This window comes from Zootoca vivipara, chromosome 3 (genome assembly GCF_965207765.1).
Source record: "Zootoca vivipara chromosome 3, rZooViv2.hap1.1, whole genome shotgun sequence".
NCBI lineage: Eukaryota > Metazoa > Chordata > Lepidosauria > Squamata > Lacertidae > Zootoca > Zootoca vivipara.
The window spans coordinates 4,240,551-4,257,972 of record NC_142586.1 but is presented as its reverse complement, the minus strand read 5'-3'; the positions used below and the strand labels follow the sequence as shown (position 1 = coordinate 4,257,972).

The 17,422-nt window shown below is 42.4% G+C and overlaps 1 protein-coding gene across 4 annotated transcripts; it reads right to left on the bottom strand.

The window, feature by feature from the left end:
• Window positions 1–1,983: 1,983 nt before the first annotated feature.
• OPN5 (opsin 5) lies at window positions 1,984–17,281 on the bottom strand. 4 transcript variants are annotated; one of them, XR_015949278.1, is made up of 6 exons: window positions 17,091–17,261; window positions 7,566–7,685; window positions 6,133–6,303; window positions 4,267–4,601; window positions 2,773–3,580; window positions 1,984–2,377 (listed from the first exon to the last, which is right to left on the bottom strand). XR_015949278.1 is itself a non-coding variant. In XM_035110630.3 (6 exons), the coding sequence occupies exons 1-6, from the start codon at window positions 17,218–17,220 to the stop codon at window positions 2,302–2,304; spliced, it is 1,077 nt and encodes a 358-aa protein (XP_034966521.1). In that variant the 5' UTR covers window positions 17,221–17,281; the 3' UTR covers window positions 1,984–2,301. The 4 variants fall into 4 exon arrangements, 3 of the variants coding, with proteins under 3 accessions (XP_034966521.1, XP_088523231.1, XP_088523232.1); XM_035110630.3 differs by having other exon boundaries at window positions 3,336–3,580; window positions 17,091–17,281; XM_088667105.1 differs by lacking the exon at window positions 17,091–17,261 and adding an exon at window positions 6,665–6,803 and having other exon boundaries at window positions 3,336–3,580.
• Between the last annotated feature and the right edge of the window lie 141 nt (window positions 17,282–17,422).

Genomic DNA, 17,422 nt, shown 5'->3' with positions numbered 1-17,422 from the left:
TTTGGCTCACTGAAAATTGTCAAGGAATCCAGATTATTAGTATTGTCCTATATGCAGTTATTCGTAGGGTGGTGACTAATATACATTTTCTATTAGAAGTGTAGATTGGGCGATGATAACCTGATGAATACTCTCAATTATTCTGAAGTTTTGTTATGTTTATCTTCTGGGGGAGGGCACTATTCTCAGTATCTTGCCAAAATTTACCAGCTTGTGTAATTTTGTATCAAACGAGAAAACTGATTTTTAATTAAACTTCTATAAAAATAACAAAATGTGTTACTTTTTATTTCTATTAAACAAATGCAACATATCATAGCTCATCTATGTGTTTCATACAAGATATCAGGGGCCCCAAGAGTGTGGGGTGGAGGCAGGAGACCAGGAGTGACCCAGGAGAGGAGACCAGTGATTTGGGGGGAGGTGTTGGTGCTGCCCAACACAGGAGGACAGGCAGGATGTGGAAGAAGAAGGGGTGATATGATAGCCATGTTCAAATATATAAAAGGATGTCATATAGAGGAGGGTGAAAGTTGTTTTCTGCTGCTCCAGAGAAGCGGACATGGAGCAATGGATTCAAACTACAAGAAAGAAGATTCCACCTAAACATTAGGAAGAACTTCCTGAAAGTAAGAGCTGTTCAGCAATGGAATTTGCTACCAAGGAATGTGGTGGAGTCTCCTTCTTTGGAGGTCTTTAAGCAGAGGCTTGACAGCCATATGTCAAGAATGCTTTGATGGTGTTTTGATGGTGTTTCCTGCTTGGCAGGGGGTTGGACTGGATGGCCCTTGTGGTCTCTTCCAACTCTATGAGAAGAAGAAGAAGAAGAAGAAGAAGAAGAAGAAGAAGAAGAAGAAGAAGAAGAAGAAGAAGAAGAAGAAGAAGAAGAAGAAGAAGAAGAAGAAGAAGAAGGAGGAGGAGGAAAGGGTATCTCAAGTTTTGCTAATATTTCACTGCTTAGCGCAGATGTTCATGGGAAGCTGCTGAGTCTAAGAAAACATTCGTCAAACGTGTTCTAATTTCTATGAGGACCTGTTTTCTTAAATGAAAGTTTTGACAAAGATGGCAATAAAATAACCTTCCCACATCTGTAGTTAAACCTGGTGAATGCTTTAACATTTAGTTACCTTTTCAAAGAAAGCCATCTAATCATACCATTTTAACACTACCTGCACCATGGTGCTGTGGTCTCAGCAATCTACATACCTAGAGCAGGAGGCAATCAATATTGCTACAGATCTAAAGTGGGACATGGTTTTGAGAAGGAACTATGAAATGATGGATCCTTAGCCCCCAATCCAGCACCCTTTCTGATGTGCAGCCCCGCTTGCATGGCGCACAGCCCAGAAGTTCCATGGGACTAAATGGCCATCCCATCAGCAGCACTTTAGTGCACAAAGAGACCTCTTTTCCTGAACTAGAGAAAAGTACTTGCTGCAGAAGGCATGGGAAGAGGCACACAACAAACAATTTTGAACCACGACTTCTACTCATATCTGGAAAATGTTGCATTGCAATTTTCTTTTTGTTCTGCAAATACCTTTCCATAGGTATTATATATTTTCTATGGCAAATGAAGACTATGACTATGTACACACCACCATCTTAAAATGCAGTGAAGTTTGACCTTTTCCCCCCTTTGCTGTGTCTCTAATCTCATGTGCATGTCATTTTACACATCAATAAGGTGGAGTGCAGCACTCCCAAGCTGCCCACTGTCTGTTCACGTCAGAGGGAACATAGGTGTCCTTTTCAAATTGGATCAAAGGTGGTAGGACACATAAAAACACAGTATTTCTCAAGGAACTACCAGTTAGAAGTGGACCAGTTAGATTGAGCACAGCAATACAAATTACTGGTGGGAGCAACTGGATGCCCAGTAAGTGGGAGTGAGCAAACAGCCCACATGGAGAGAGACCCATTACTCTTGCAATTCTGTTTAACAATTTTCAACTCAATAAGAAACACACATCGTAAACAATCTTTCTGCTGGGGTTGACCTTCAGTCATTGGCCCAATGAAGTCTGCAGCTGACCAGACTGAATATATTTTAATGAATGAAAGCAGAGCAGAACAGATGCCAACCTTGTCAATGGCAAGCACATTGCAAGAATGAAGCTTGTGTTTAAATTCTTATAACATACACAAACAAAACAATTATGTTTTTCTTGGGGGGGGGATCTTTCACTGGCATGGAAAAATGCATGCAAACAAAAACACAGCAAGATAGAGCTAAATTAATGTTAAACATTGTAAAGGAAGCAATTAAGAAAAGAGTGCTTGGTAGGTTAAAATTACTGTTTATAGGGTTTCTTCGCTGCCCAGTTGAGTTTCATTAATTACTTCAGAATTGTTATCTGCAGATATTGTATATGGCCTATGGGAAGAAATAAAATAATGCTGTATTACATTGATGTCATATTAATCTTGATTTATATTAAATAATAAATAAGGTGTTCACCCAGACATTTCCTCCCCCTTTAGATTGCACAACTGAATCCCAAGTAATATCTGAGTACAACCAAGGAAAATGCGTGTGTATTTATCAAATGGCCCACAAAACTGCTATCTTGAGACACCTAAAATCTGAATAAATGTTAAAACAACTAAAATACAGGAGTATCTCAGGTAAAGACACTTTCCTTCCTAGTAAATATCTTTCCTTTTAGCTGAATAGCAGCATTTCCATATGTTAAAACACAGAAATCAAACAGAATTGGGTAAGAAATTAATGCAGAATACAAAACCCTCCTGCCCATAAGATTAACTTACTTTCTACAGCTTTTGCTGTTGTTGTTAAGCACTTTTCCTCCTCCACTGATCCTGATACCAGAAGTATTTTCAGCTGGATGAATAGTGTTTGGGGTGGAGGAAGGGATGTGTTGGGGTGTGTGTATATATCTGCATTCCTCAAATGCTAATCCTCACCCTCAATATATGAATTATTGGGCCTTCCAACACTTCAGGTTTGGTCCCCTGGCTCATATTGTTGTCATGTTACATCCCCATGTATTTTCAGAAATGGATTTTAATACCACAAGTCCTACATGTCTTTGGAAAAGTCCTGTTTCATGCCACCCCAGTCTCTGAGCGGTGAGAGATTCCAGGGGTCCTAGGCCTTTGCCCAGGAATTGGCTTCCTTGGAAGGAGGAGCGGTGAAGACTGTAGCATCTTTATGCCATTTGGGTTATTCCCACATATATACAACCCTTACTGGATCCAGAACCCCATAATCTAGAAGGGTCTCAGGTGTCCAACAGACTGACCCCCCCCCCCAACTCACACCAGTACTCTGACAACAGCATGCAGAAATTGGCCACTTCTGAAAAACATACTGGGATCTCTTTAAGGAGGTTTTCTTCTGCAGTGGCTTGAGAGAACAGGGCCGGCAACAGGCAGATCTGCAGTCAATGACTTGGTAAATGACAGGGTTGTACATAGCGGCAGACTTTGCAAGTAAGGTTGGGATCACAGAAACTTTGATGGGAACTGAATCTGGCCGTCCAAACGCCGACCATACTGAGACGACAGCATAGGGTATCCAAGCAATTAGGAATCCTGCACAGATCAACATCGCCACCTGGTGAAAAGATTCATTTCATGAAATGATGAGGATAAAACCCCACTTAGTATAATAGGCATATGAATATACTTTATATTGTGAGCTGTATAACAAAAGGCAGTTACTGTGAAGCAAGCAGATTTTGGTTTTTTTCACATTGAGAAAACCAGCACACATTTAAGTTTTGACATTTATATTCAGATCTATTTCCACTTGGTATAAAACAGACATTCTTTTAGCAGGCATGTATGCTTAAGGTTAAGAATAAGATTTTTTAAAAAAATTATAACAGAGGCAAAAATTAGAATGGAAGGACTCCACTGAAAGTTAGGGCTAATTCATACAATACTGCAGCAGCCTCTGTCTTCTTCCATGATGCTCCAATAATAGGCAGGCGAATCACATGGATGTGGCAGATTGTATGATATTTTCCCATCCACCCATCACCCTCTATGGGGTACAGATGGGAGGGAGACATACCATTCACCCCATGAATAGTGAATCCACCAGTCATGCTTGGAGAAGGGCCTCTGGAATCCCTGGACAAGGCTAGCCCAAGTCGAGTGACTTCCATTCTGTGTGTGATTTAGATGGATACAAAACTGGGCATAACAGGGAGAAGAGGCAAAAGTTTGATGGAAAGGAATCCTATCCTTCAGTCCAAGCAGATGACTTCCAAAAACCACTGGGAGTCCTTTACCCACCTTAGTTAACTTCATTTCCAGCACATGGGTTTTTTGAATCCTGGTGTCATAATGAGCTACTTCTTTGCTGGATGACTTGACCTTTGCTATTATTTTAATATAGCAAAACATGATCACTGCAGTTGGGAATAAGAGACAGAAGAAAAGGATATTCAGAATAAAAGCCTGTCCAGCCACAGAACCTTGAGCTAGCCACCAGTCCAGGGTGCACGAGGTCCCAAACGGTTCTGGAGCATAATTTCCCAAGCCAGCAAATGGTATTGTTGCCCAAAACGTAGCATAGGACCAGATTATTCCCAAGCAGATAAAGGCGTGGCATCTCTTTAGCCAAGTACCTAGAAAAGAATAAATGTATTATTGCTAAGTAAATGCTAAAAACATGCCTATGCAATAAACATACATGTACACACATGAGTAATCCAATTTATCAAATCCTTTTAAAAGTCACTGGGAGAATGTTTAAATGACCAACCATGGTGGTTTGGCATAATTGTATGGGCCCTTCCCATTGATCTCAATGCCCTCCTAATATGGCAGTGACCCCATGAAAACACAGGGCTGTAGCTAAGGGGCGGTGAGAAAGGCCCCTGCCAGGGGCGCAGGTGAGGGGGGTGCAAAATCGGCTAAAATATGCCCATAAATATGTCTATAAATAAAAATATTTATTAGTGTGTGAGGAATTGAAGTGCGTGAGGATTGAATGGGTGGAGGAGAGGCGGAAAGAAGAGCTAATTTGTCTGTGGCTGGGGGGCACAATCTGGAGGCTTCTGCCAGGGTGCAAGATCACCTAGCTAGGGCTCTGTGAAAACAACCCCCCCACATTAGGCTCCTTCCGCATCTATTGTGGAATTACTGCTCTTTGCACACTTGCACTTTACAGGGAATCTGCATGACATTATACTGTAAGCTAAATGTGGCCTCTCAGGTTTTGCCCCTTTTGCTTCCTCTTCTTTTCAGAGCTTAGGTAATGTGCCTTCTTAAACCGGAGGGTTAAGGTGAGTCAGGGCACAGCGATCCCATTGCTTTTCAGCTAGAGAGGAGCTCAGATGTGGGTTCTATAGATTTCCGATCTCTATGATCTGTCCTCCTACTGAGCACTCGGTAATCAACTCTGTCGCCTTCACACCCTTTTAACTATTATTTTAAATATTGCACAGCCAATCAATTGCATTGCATCCAAATCAGGATCTGGACCAGCAGTGAGATGAGTAGCAATGTTTAGCCCTTTCCCTAATGCCAGGATCCTGGCAAAAAATCTCTCTCGCGTGCACGCATGCACTCACGCTTGAACAAATACATACACAGTCAGGCTGGAGAAAAAGCGAATGCTCTAAGTGGAACAGCTCATGAACGGCTGCATTTATTTTCTTAAAACTTTTTAAATCTAAGATTTAAGAAATGTTTTCTAGTTTATTATGCCTAACTGAATATTTTTGGATTTCTCGTCTGCTTTTTAATTTCTCCCTATCTTATCCAACTCATAGCAGTCACTCAAAATTCTAATTCTAAAGTAATTATAACACTGCAGTTATGTTTAACTAACCACCTGACTATTCATAGAATCATAGAATCATAGAGTTGGAAGAGACCACAAGGGCCATCCAGTCCAACCCCCTGCCAAGCAGGAAACACCATTCAAATGGCTTTAGACTTCCTGATGTTTTCTACATCAGTTTTGTGAGCACAAAGGGATTTTTATTAATTCTTGCCCATTTACAAGGACACAACACAATTCTTGGATGACATTCCCCTGAACGAAAATTTGCCGCTTAAATTGATGGAAAGAGAAATTTACTCTCTAGTTTCTGAAATACAGTAAAGGAGGAACATTAATCCCCACCCCCTCCCGCGCACGCGCTCACTTACCGTACGATAAGTAGCAGATTTTGAAATATCTGTCCAGGCTGACTGCTGTCATGGTAATCAGACTTCCGATGCCAAAAAAGAAACCTGCCCAGCCATACCAACGGCAGGCACTCCAGCCAAAAATCCATCGATGGGAGAAAAAGGCAATGATGCTGAAAGGCTTTCCCAGCACTGGAAAGGGAAGCAAAGAGTTAAATGCTCTGCACTGCCACCTTCAAAGAAAGAGATGCGTGAAGGCGAACGCAAAAGCAGCATATTCGAAAACAGAATGATATGGCGGGATCTGCCTTTTTATGCAAATAAATTACTGAGAAGAACAACAACCAAAACCAACAACACTTCATGGATAAATAGTCATTCTCAGGTCGAGATTAGTAAGCCAGAATGTTTTGCTGACATTCAGCCATTAATTTCAGAACTCTGACGCTTGAATTCTAAACATTCTAATTTCCAAAACACATTTGACCAAGATGGGGTTTCAGTCCAGGTGCAAGGTGGTATCTCATATCAGTACCAATAAATATTTATTTACCCCTAACAGGTTGCAAGGTGCTGTATAGCATATGGACAATGGAGAATTCACGAGGGAACACAGGCAATGGAAGACAGCCAAGGCAAGGTCATGGAGACGGAGAGAAGTCGTCGTGAAAGAACTGTGATGCAGGGTGGAGCTGGGGGTGGGAAAGTTACTTATTTTATTTTAAGAGAATTTTATCTTCCGATGATATTCCTACTACTGCTTTGCCTGAACAAATTTCCTTCAAATATGAACCACAGCAGTTCTAGCTGCTCTTTTTGTTTTGTAAGTGCGCATTATGTGATTTCAATAAGTCACCTGAATATTAATGTAACTTAAGTGATAGAAATTATTTCATTCTTCTTGTTAAATAAAAGGCTACATTTCTTCAGAACTGGAATTTTTTTAAAATTAAAAAAGGTTGCAGAATGATGTTATAAGAACACACACTGCAGCTGTCAGAGTGAATATGTACAGTGGGTTCAAGAAAGCACAGCAGATTTGGGTAAGAACGTCTAAATTTGCAGGATTCCTCATTTCTGCTGTTTGTGAATTTCTCTCTCTCTCTCTCTCTCTCTCTCTCACACACACACACACACACACACACACACACACACAATTTTCAATATTTCTTAAAATAATTGATTAAATATAAAGCTAAAAAGAAAACAAAGCTGTCATGTTTAAGCAATCAATTAAACAATGTTGATCACTTATATGATAGACCATGTAACCTGTGGAAGTGCTAAATGTTTGGGGCTTTGAATGTCGCTAATGATTTTCTATAATCATTACTCAAGGCAGAAATGCTGCCAACCGAAATCTGAATGTGAAAACCATGTAGAGTCCATGCCTGTCCATAGGAACAGGAACTACAGTAATATTTTCATTCTCACCTCAGCTCAAGTTAAATTACCTGAAATACCCAGGTCACACACTGCTAGATTGACAGTCATTATTTCAGCAGGCCTCAGCTTCTTTTTCCGTTGTATAGACATATAAAGGACATAGCCATTGCCTAAAGTGGACATAATCCCTGTAATGAAAAATCAAACAAAAATGGTGTCAGTGTACTCAGAAGAAACTTTAAAATATTTTCCCCAGAACTGAAATAATTTCTGCTCCAATTGCATACACTGAAGCACAGCAATGAAAACAAACTATGAGATTCTTGAAATGAACAAGACTAGGATTAAAAGAGCTGGATGATGAGAAAACTGAAGCGGCTGCCCACAATTGCTCAGCCATTGTCGTTCCTTTGACATTCTTTTGCCACAAGATTCACCCGTGGCGCAACAAAATGAAGCTTTTTCACCATCATCACAATATGGGCTCCAGAGGCCACATCAGATGGGACATCAATCTGGGCATGTCTAAAAATGCAAATGCTGTTGTGCAGTTGGAGAGGAGGGGGGTGAACGCCAAAAAGGAAGTCCCCTTGGGGTACCTTGGGCTGGGGGGGGGGGCAGTAATTTTCATTGGAATAGCAGGATGTGAGTTAAATACTAACCCTTTTGCCCCATCCACTGCGGTCCTGACTGTGCCTCTCACACCCTCTCCAGGTCAGCTCTTTGCACTGGAAAAACAGGGCAGGCAAATTGCATCCACACAATTAGCATTGTATCAAGTGTGGACAAAGAGGAAATCTCATCTTTGATGTGTTACTAATTTCAAGTCCCCTGAGGAAGGAGGAGCCCACTTCATTCCAGAGCAGGCATAGGCAACCTTGGCTCCCCAGATGTTTTGGAACTACAACTCCCATGATCCCTGACCACTGGCCCTGTTAGTTAGGGATCATGGGAGTTGTAGTTCCAAAACATCTGGAGAGCCAAGGTTGCCTATGCCTGTTCCAGAAGAAGTTACACCACAGACCTGTGTGAAAATCATAGATTTCTGAAAGAGAAAGAGCCTAGGAACAATACTTTCCTAAGTTCTCTGGGTAAAGAGAGCTATTATCAAACCATTTTATCTATGATGTAGTTATGTTCTTAAAAGCTGTAACTGGCTCAGATCTTGAATGTAACCATGGTGAGAAAACAGTACAGTCATACCTCGGTTTAAGTACGCCTCGGTTTGAGTATTTTCAGTTTAAGTACTCCGCAGACCCGTCTGGAACGGATTAATCCACTTTCCATTACTTTCAATGGGAAAGCTCACTTCAGGTTAAGTACGCTTCAGGTTAAGTACAGACTTCCGGAACCAATTGTGTACTTAAACCGAGGTACCACTGTATATGTGTATTCGCACTGGTGGAAGAAGAGGAGTGCGGGGGGAGCACACAGCCCCCCGGCAGTGCAATCCTGGCAGGGTGCCATCGCGGATGCCCCCCGCCCACGTGGGGCGCCATGCCCCTGCAGGCGGCGTGCCCTGCCCCCAGGATGCGCATCCCCCAGGACATGCGCCAGCCCCACCTCTCCATGCTCCCTGCCCCCCCCCCGGTGCCAGAGCATGAAGCTCCGCCACTGGTTCCAAGCGTTCCCTCAGGGTCCATGTTTCCTTTGGGACAATGAGACACAGCAGAGACAGTGGTGTCCGTATGATATGGTTTATTTACAAATACTGGTGTTTCCCCACTTGCACATGGGTTACGTGCTGGGCCCCCGAGTACCTAAGCAAAAATCATGTGAGGAGCCTCTAAATGCCCCTTTTTGTTCTGCTTCCCAGCTTTCTCTCCCCAATCCAGACCAAAATATCTGGAGTTGAAGCTCTGGGGGCATCTGGAGGCTGGAGGATGCGCTGTTAGGCAGGGAGGCTGAGCAGCCGAAACAAAGTCTTGCTGCGCCTCTGCTCTCTCTGGGGCTTCCTCTGCCCTCACGGACGTCTTCATCAGGTTCCAGCCACAAGGACTCTCCAGCTCTCTCCCGCCATTTCCGGGTTTGACTCTATTTATTTAGCGAATATACATGGTTGCGTGCTATACAATCACACGTAAGGAGGGGGGTCACCTGTAAATACAACCTGAGCCTACGATGGAGGGGTTCCCAGTGTTAACACCCCAAGAAGGTCCTGCTTCTCCCAGAGCCACAGCCTTGGGTCCCAGCAGAATCCAGGCCTGCTCTCTCTCTGGCTTCCCAGGCTGCTGCTTTTGCCTCCAGCTTCTAGCTCATCTCACTCCACTTTTGTCTTCCTAACAGACAGAGGGGGGGGCACCCATTTGCCCTCTGGCACAGAGTCATTTCCTTTCTTTCCTTACCAACCCGTACTTAGCAAGAAATTGCCAGGCTGGCTGGGCTATTCCAGCAACTGAATCCATGCTGGATCGAGGAATTAGAAAGGGGGCTCAGGCATAGAGCCTAACCTCCTCCCCGCAATTCATAACACTATTAATAAAATCATGAGACATAAAGCTTTTGGACCCTACAATGGATTCATTTTTATACATTGCGAAAGGTAAAGTGTTCACAGAAGAAAATAGATTCACACTAATGGAAAGGCTGCTTAAATGAAAAGCACCCATTTTTGTTTTGTATTTTCATTGTGTTAAAAATTCATCCACAGAATCAAGCATTTCTGTTCCTCCTCATCCCTCAATAATGTCTCAGTCTTGCCCCTGGAGTCTTGTGAAGGTGGCTTTGTTGCTTAAGCAGCAGTCTCTGACCAGGGCCTTCATTCTGCCACACAGGCTCTGGAGATGCATCCTGGGAGGGGCATCAAGGTCTGTTTGGTGGTGGCCTGAGCCACAAGCATCTGCCAGCAGGCCTGGCTTGAAACACCACCTGTAAGATTTGGGTCCTTGATCTCCCATCCCTGGAAAGTGAGAGCATGGCAAGAGAGCAGGATGGGGTTTGTAGCAGATTGCAGTTATTTCAGTCCAATAATCTGCTATTCTGTCCAGTACTGTGTGTGCCAGATGTCATAGAATCATAGAATCATAGATGTCAAACAGCCCAAAGCCTTGACAATTTTGAGAGCTGTTCCCTGTGGAAAATATCAGTTGATGTATATCGCTTATGTGCAATACCTCCTTCAGTTGGATGTTGTTATGCTATCCCAGGATTACATGTCCACTTGACCAGATGAATATTGGGTGCATGGAGCAAACCAATGCTGTGAGAACCAAAGCCCCCTTTTCAAACAAGCACCATCCTGCTGTGTCGGCAAAGACGTCGCTGATAAATTTTTTATTTATTTAGGCTGACTTACAGACAAGACAAAAAGGTACATACACTTAGCAGCAAGAAAAATAAATAAATAAAGAGGGGAAAATAAGGAAAAGAAAAAGATAAAATAAAATAAAATAACATACCCATGTGACTTCCCTCCAGTGGGAGAGCAGTGGGGGTGGAGAGCAGGCAGGGGCATGGCATGCATCCTGGTTGGGGGGGGGGGCTGTTCAAGGGGCCTGGTGCTTGGCACGGTAGCGGGTGTGCGGGAGGCGTCTGTGATGGTACACCCTCCCCAATGGTGCTGGGGGCAATGCACTCCCCTGCCCCCCCCCGTTCCACCACCAGTGCTTCCCTCCACCAGCGCTTGTCATCATTGATTCATTTAAGTTCATTATTTACATTGCAGGTCATTTATTACTGTAATTACTTCTTTTATGATACCATTATATTATATTATATTAACAGAATATCCTTACAAGCTTAGTCTAAACATAGTAGCATGTTATCTTTAGAGCAGTGTTTACTCATATGTTCTTTGAAGCATAACCATTGTTCCTTTAATTTCTGATGTATTTGGTATCTTATTACCACAGTTAATTTTGCCAATTCTATAAATTCTGTTAATTTGATTAACCATCCTCTTTTGTAGGTATGAAATTTCCTTTCCAGTTCTTTGCAAGTATTCTGGCTGCTACAATTGCATGTAAGAATAACTTTCTCCTATCTTGTGGTGCCTCGTTTCCAACTATGCTCAATAAGAATGAGTCTGGGGTTTTTTTCTATAGATATTCTGAGCATCTTTTTTAATTCTTCATGGATGCAATTCCCACCATAGGTTGAATTTGGTCTTATAGGTTGGATTTGGTCTTATAGATTTTGGCAATCTTCAATGGTGTCATGTTCTATAGAACATCTTCATGATGTTCTCTTTTATTGAATAGCAGGCAGTAAATCTTATATATAACTATTCCTCTCTTTTTATGTGAGTCTGAAGCTATGATTTCAGTTCCTAATCTTTTATTAATTAGGACTCTTTTGTGTTTTTTGGCAATGTGAGTCTCTTGTAGGCAGATGACATCCCACTTTTTCTTCTTTAATGCTCAGTTTTATTTCTTTTTGTTATATTATTCCATGAGATAATATTTAAATTCATCAATTTTTATTAGTTTCAATATTCAAACTCAGAGTTTAAAAGACGTGTAATAGAAATATACAGATTTGGGCTGTTTGTTGCTATCACTCTCCTCTCGTGGCCTCCAGGTCTCTTTGCTTTCCTGTGATGCCTCTCCACCCAGTTCTCTCTTATATCTTCTCCAGAATTTTGAAACTTCTTCAACAGCTCTGAAGGTCTTACTCCTGTCTTTAAACGTAAAGGAACTCCCCTCAGGGAATTCCCATTTGTACCTTATATGATTGCTCTTTAAGGCCTCTGTTATTGTCCTGTAATTCAGTCTCTTTTTAAGAAGTCTTTTTGGTATTTTTTTGTATGTGTATATATATAAATGTTCCCACTGCGTGCGCGGATAAAACAGTCTTTCACCATAACTGCTGAACCGAATTGCATCAAATTAGGGCAAAGCATACCTTGCCCATCAGGGAGGGATCTGACATTTCCCCCCCAAAAAAGCACACCTTTCATACCTAGAATAATGATTAAACACAAAAAAGTGGCGCGCAAATTATACATCACCAGCAGAAGCTCTGAAGACTCCAGCAGCATCCAATAGAAAGGCAGATTGCGCACTGTCACCAGCAAAAGCTCTGAAGGGCGCCGCCAAATAATGATGTCATCAACTGAGCAACTGAAACCACCAAGGCAGCCATTACCAGACAACCCACAGAATCAGGCCGGGGCCAAGGAATGGAGATACAGGGCGGAGGCCTCGGCTCACATTTAAATACTAGCCCAAGCCAAGACCGACAGACTAGGCCTCGCCTCTACTTTAAAGCCTACAAACTAGGGCTCTGCTCTACTTTACAGCCCACAGACTAGGCCTCAGCTCTAATTTACAGCCTACAGACTAGGCCTCAGCTCTAATTTACAGCCTACAGACTAGGCCTCAGCTCTAATTTACAGCCTACAGACTAGGCCTCGACTCTACTTCACAGACTAGGCCTCGACTCTACTTCACAGCCTAAAGACTAGGCCTCGGCTCCACTTTACAGACTAGGCCTCAGCTCTACAGCCCTTTAAATAATATCCCGAATGGAGCCCTGGGGGGGGAGTGAGGGGGAGGGGCCCAAATATGTCATGGGCTGACATAAGGTGAGGGGAGCCACAGGGTGGGGGGGAGGGACGGGATACCTCACGGGTCGCTACAGGATGGGAGCAAACACAGGGATGAGACACAACCGGGGGGGGGGGAGGAAAAACCACATAGTCCAGGGGAAAATGGACACATCCTCCCCCTTTCCTGGGAAACATTGACCCTGAGCATAGCTGTCAAGTTTTCCCTTTTCTTGCGAGGTAGCCTATTCAGCATAAGGGAATTTCCCTTTTTTTAAAAGGGAGAACTTGACAGCTATGACCCTGAGTCAGGCACAGCAACGCGTTATGGATTGTCACAGGGTGGGGGCAGCCACAGGGATAACCCACAGCAACGTGTGGGAGGGTCAACTAGTATTATTATATTTCTTCCATCAATCACCAGTTTCCTTTTCTGCAGAATTTTATCTTTCAGCAGTCTTGAATTCAAAAAGACCAGGCAATCTCCTGGTCCTTTGGTTGACTTGTCCCCCCCCCCCGATATTATTCTGAATATTTTATCTATATCTAGTAGCAATTCATCTTCTTGTACTCCTAGCCAACTGGCGAGCTCTTTTGACAGTTTAGCTTCTATATCTTCATCTTGAGTTTCGGGGGCAGCTCTAAAGCGCAGAATGAGTTCTCTTTGATGCATCTGAAGAATTGCAATCTGGTCTAACATTTCCTCCTGCACTCTCTTTAATTCCGTCATTTCCTCCATGATTGTATCCTGGGCCCGCTTCAGGTCTTTATTCTCGTTATGGATCTTCTAATTTATTTCTTTCATGAGTTCCTCATGCTTATTTGTTCTGGATTTTAGATCTTGTACGGTTTTCTCTATTTCCATGTCCTTGATAGCCAAATCTTTTAGCTGTCCAGATAGATCCATTATTTATTTGGAATTCTGTTCTATTTTGCTGCCCATATTATCAAGTTTGTCATTTATTGATTTATTCATTCCTATGATGAGTGCTCTCAGGTCTACATTGGTGTCTAGTTCAGCTGATTGACGCCTTCAGGCTCCTGTGGAGGTCATTTGTGTGGTTTGATTTTTCTTATCTGTCATTATGACTGTCTATGTTCACACGAGTATAAACTTTGTCCCAGTCTTAGTTGACTCCTATGCACTGTGGCTTGCTGTTGTTTTATGGATTATTGTTTTGAAATTATTTATTGTAAATGTTAAGAGTGGGTTTCTGTTTAATTTTTATATGCTGATATTATTCTATACTATTGTAATGATTGTTGAACGTTACATTGATTGCTTATTTTAAAGCTATGTTTTATTATCATATTTTTGTATTGCATTAGATTGTTATAAGGTTGTTTTGTATTTCATTAGATTCTGTTTCTTCAGCTTGTAAACCGCTTTGAGTATTGTATGATAGAAAGGCGGTATACAAATTAAACGTGATGATGATGATGATGATGATGATGACTCCTTTTGCTTGTTATTTACAGTTTTCCAACAAATGTAATGAAATGAAATAAAAAAGATTACTGTAAGAAAATATATAGAATTAAAATTAAAAAATGAGCCTCAGTATCTGTATTTCCTTATTTTAGAGAGAACTGGGTGGTACTGGTCAGTTAACTATCACCCATTTGGGGTTACTTGATCTTAAATCCCAAATCCTTCCTTTAACAATGATAACTCGAGGAGCAATACTGTATATCACACCCCAATTTTTTAAAAAGGGATTAATTTGTTTCTGTAATTCTATTTGTGCACCTTTATATCTGTTAAATTGTGTAATACCAAGGTATCAAATTTATCAGTTTATCAAATTATATCAGCTTGAGGGACCCATGCAATCAATTGCTTTTTACATTACATTAAATAGCATCAATATAAATCAGCGGGCTCTTTGAATTCATACAGGTTACTAAATGCTTATAAAATTGATTAATTGATCAGTCTTGTGGAATTGAATAGCAGATTCTATTGTTGGGATGGATGGGATACTCCTACAGTTGTGAGGCAGGTGGTATTGGTAGAAAAAACCCACCAATTTCTATCTTTGGGGGTGCAGTTGCCTTGTCCCGCCACTAGGTGTCCTTGCCATCTTGCTTGTCTCTATTCACTCTGGTGTTGTCTTTGCCATGATTTGAAGAAGAAGCTCTCGCGTGTCTCCCTGTTTCTTGTTTTTTGTTGTACAGCCAGCCGCGAGGAGGAGGGGAGGACTCAGCTTCTTGTCGTTACCATATTTCTTCCCTTTCTCCCTGTTCCAGCCATTGTTCGCTACCATTTCCCCTTCGCTCTCTTCCTCCTCCTCTGCACTCCCCACTCAACCATCTCTTCTGCCCTTCATCCCGATCATGCGACCCCTCGCTTTCCTGCTTCATCCCTCCACGCCGCGCTTCTTTCTCCCGATGCTTTATTTGTAAGGCTATTTTCTGTTTTTTCTGCTTTTAAGTCTGATATGGCGGAGGGCAGCTGTTCATCTGGTTTCCCTTCCCCCTCTCGTCACCCTTCCTTTGTCTTTATTATGCACAGTGTAAGCTGTAATAAAGAATGTTTCCGTCTCCGTTCTCTAGATTCTGATGAAATGTCTTCAGTCTTTTGGTAGTGTAAATTGCTGCAAGGTTCTTTATATTGCAAGTTATGCAGTTATGGTGGGTTCTCCTGTTCCAGCTTTCTGTTTTAAAGTTTTTATATAGCCTGGTGCCTCTCCAGCCCCGTTGTATTTATTTTTCAGAGAGCTTAGCGCTCCTCGCTCAGGTCTTGGAGCGCCCCGTCTCTCTTTTTAGCGCCCAGGCTCTCCCGATTCTTTTCTCTTCGTTTCACTTCTTGTGCTCAAGGTTCCGGGAAATCGGGAAGCCCAATAAAGGGGCACTTGCATGATTCTGACACGGCAGCCCCTCAAGCCTTGGAGTGCCAAGAGCATAAACTTGTTCCACCACCATACATGCCCCTTTCCATAGTTTTCATGGGGGGCTTTACATGGGTGCCTCTTGTGGATCAATATAATGTCAGGGCTTTCCCATTGGAGCAAAGGGTTGAAATCCTTGCATGTCTTAATACCGGGCTGAGGCCACTGGCATCTGTCGGTAGAGCACGAGACTCTTCATCTCAGGTTTGTGGGTTCAAGCCCCACGTTGGGCACAAGATTGCATTGCAAAGGGTTGGACTAGAACACAGACTTTAGCTTCCATGGCAAGGTTTCATTTTCCTCTTCTTCCCCCTGCATTCCTCTGTGCAGCTCAAAATCTGCTCCAGAGGGTTGGGCAGATGCTCTAGGGCAGATTATGGAGGTGCAAAGGGGGCTGTAGGGAGAGGAAAAGTAGGCAAAGCTTTGCTGCACAAGCAGAGGTCCCTCCCCCCCCCCATGGTGGATTCTACCTGTTATGATTATTTGTAATTTCCCCCAATATGTGTTCTGTTTATATTTATTGTTGTTGATTTGACATAATGTGAGCCACCTTGAGGCCAAATTTTAACAGATGAATGGCTTATGAAGTTTCCATTCGCAATACATTTTGGAATCACCATGACCATTTAAATAACAGGAAAATGGCTATCATGAAGCTGCCAAAGGGGGGAGGAGAAATATTATTATTATTATTATTATTATTATTATTATTATTTATACCCCGCCCATCTGGCTAGGTTTCCCCAGCCACTCTGGGCGGCATCCAGCAGAAAAATAAAACACAGTGATCTATTAAACATTAAAAGCCTCCCTAAACAGGGCTGCCTTCAGATGTCTTCTAAAAATCTGGTAGCTGTTTTTCTCTTTGACATCTGATGGGAGGGCGTTCCACAGGGCGGGTGCCACTACCGAGAAGGCCCTCTGCCTGGTTCCCTGCAACTTGGCTTCTTGCAATGAGAGAGCCGCCAGAAGGCCCTCGGTACTGGACCTCAGTGTCCGGGCAGAACGATGGGGGTCAAGACGCTCCTTCAGGTCCTTCAGGGGAATAAAGGGGGGGTTCCCCCATCGGATTAGGGTGTGATGGAAATCAAAACTAATATTATTCACCCACAGTTTATTTTCATGGTTGTTATTTGGATGTACTACTGTAGTTCCTTTGCAGACATCCAGAGATAGCACTATACTGTATATTCACGGGAATAATTTGGGAATCTTACCAATTATTAATAAATAAAATCCAGCAACTATGTCAGCTTCTTTTGAGAGTTTTGATTCAAAGGGGTCTTCATGTTGCTCATAGGGAGGAGGAGAGCCATCTTCAGATGAGATATTTTGTTTTGAGTCCATTTCAGTCAAATAGAAATTAGTACCTGAGAAGTAGAATAATATTAATGAAGCATACCTGGCACAATGCTCCAAATCTAGAAACCATTTTGTTTGTAAAAATGGGGAAATACCAAAACCTTATTCCTATTTGATGGACGTTTTTCATGTGAAATGGCCATCTCTGATTTTGTGTTTGATTAAAACTGATCAAATGATGTTGGCT

What these genes read in the sequence shown, in the direction of transcription:
- OPN5 (XM_035110630.3), bottom strand. Translation starts at nt 17,220, where the DNA reads ATGGACTCAAAACAAAATATCTCATCTGAAGATGGCTCTCCTCCTCCC. An exon ending in ATTTTATTTATTAATAATTG is followed by an intron (nt 7,686 to 17,090) that starts GTAAGATTCCCA and finishes TTTTCATTACAG; the next exon opens with GGATTATGTCCACTTTAGGC. An exon ending in AATCTGCTACTTATCGTACG is followed by an intron (nt 4,602 to 6,132) that starts GTAAGTGAGCGC and finishes ATTCTTTTCTAG; the next exon opens with GTACTTGGCTAAAGAGATGC.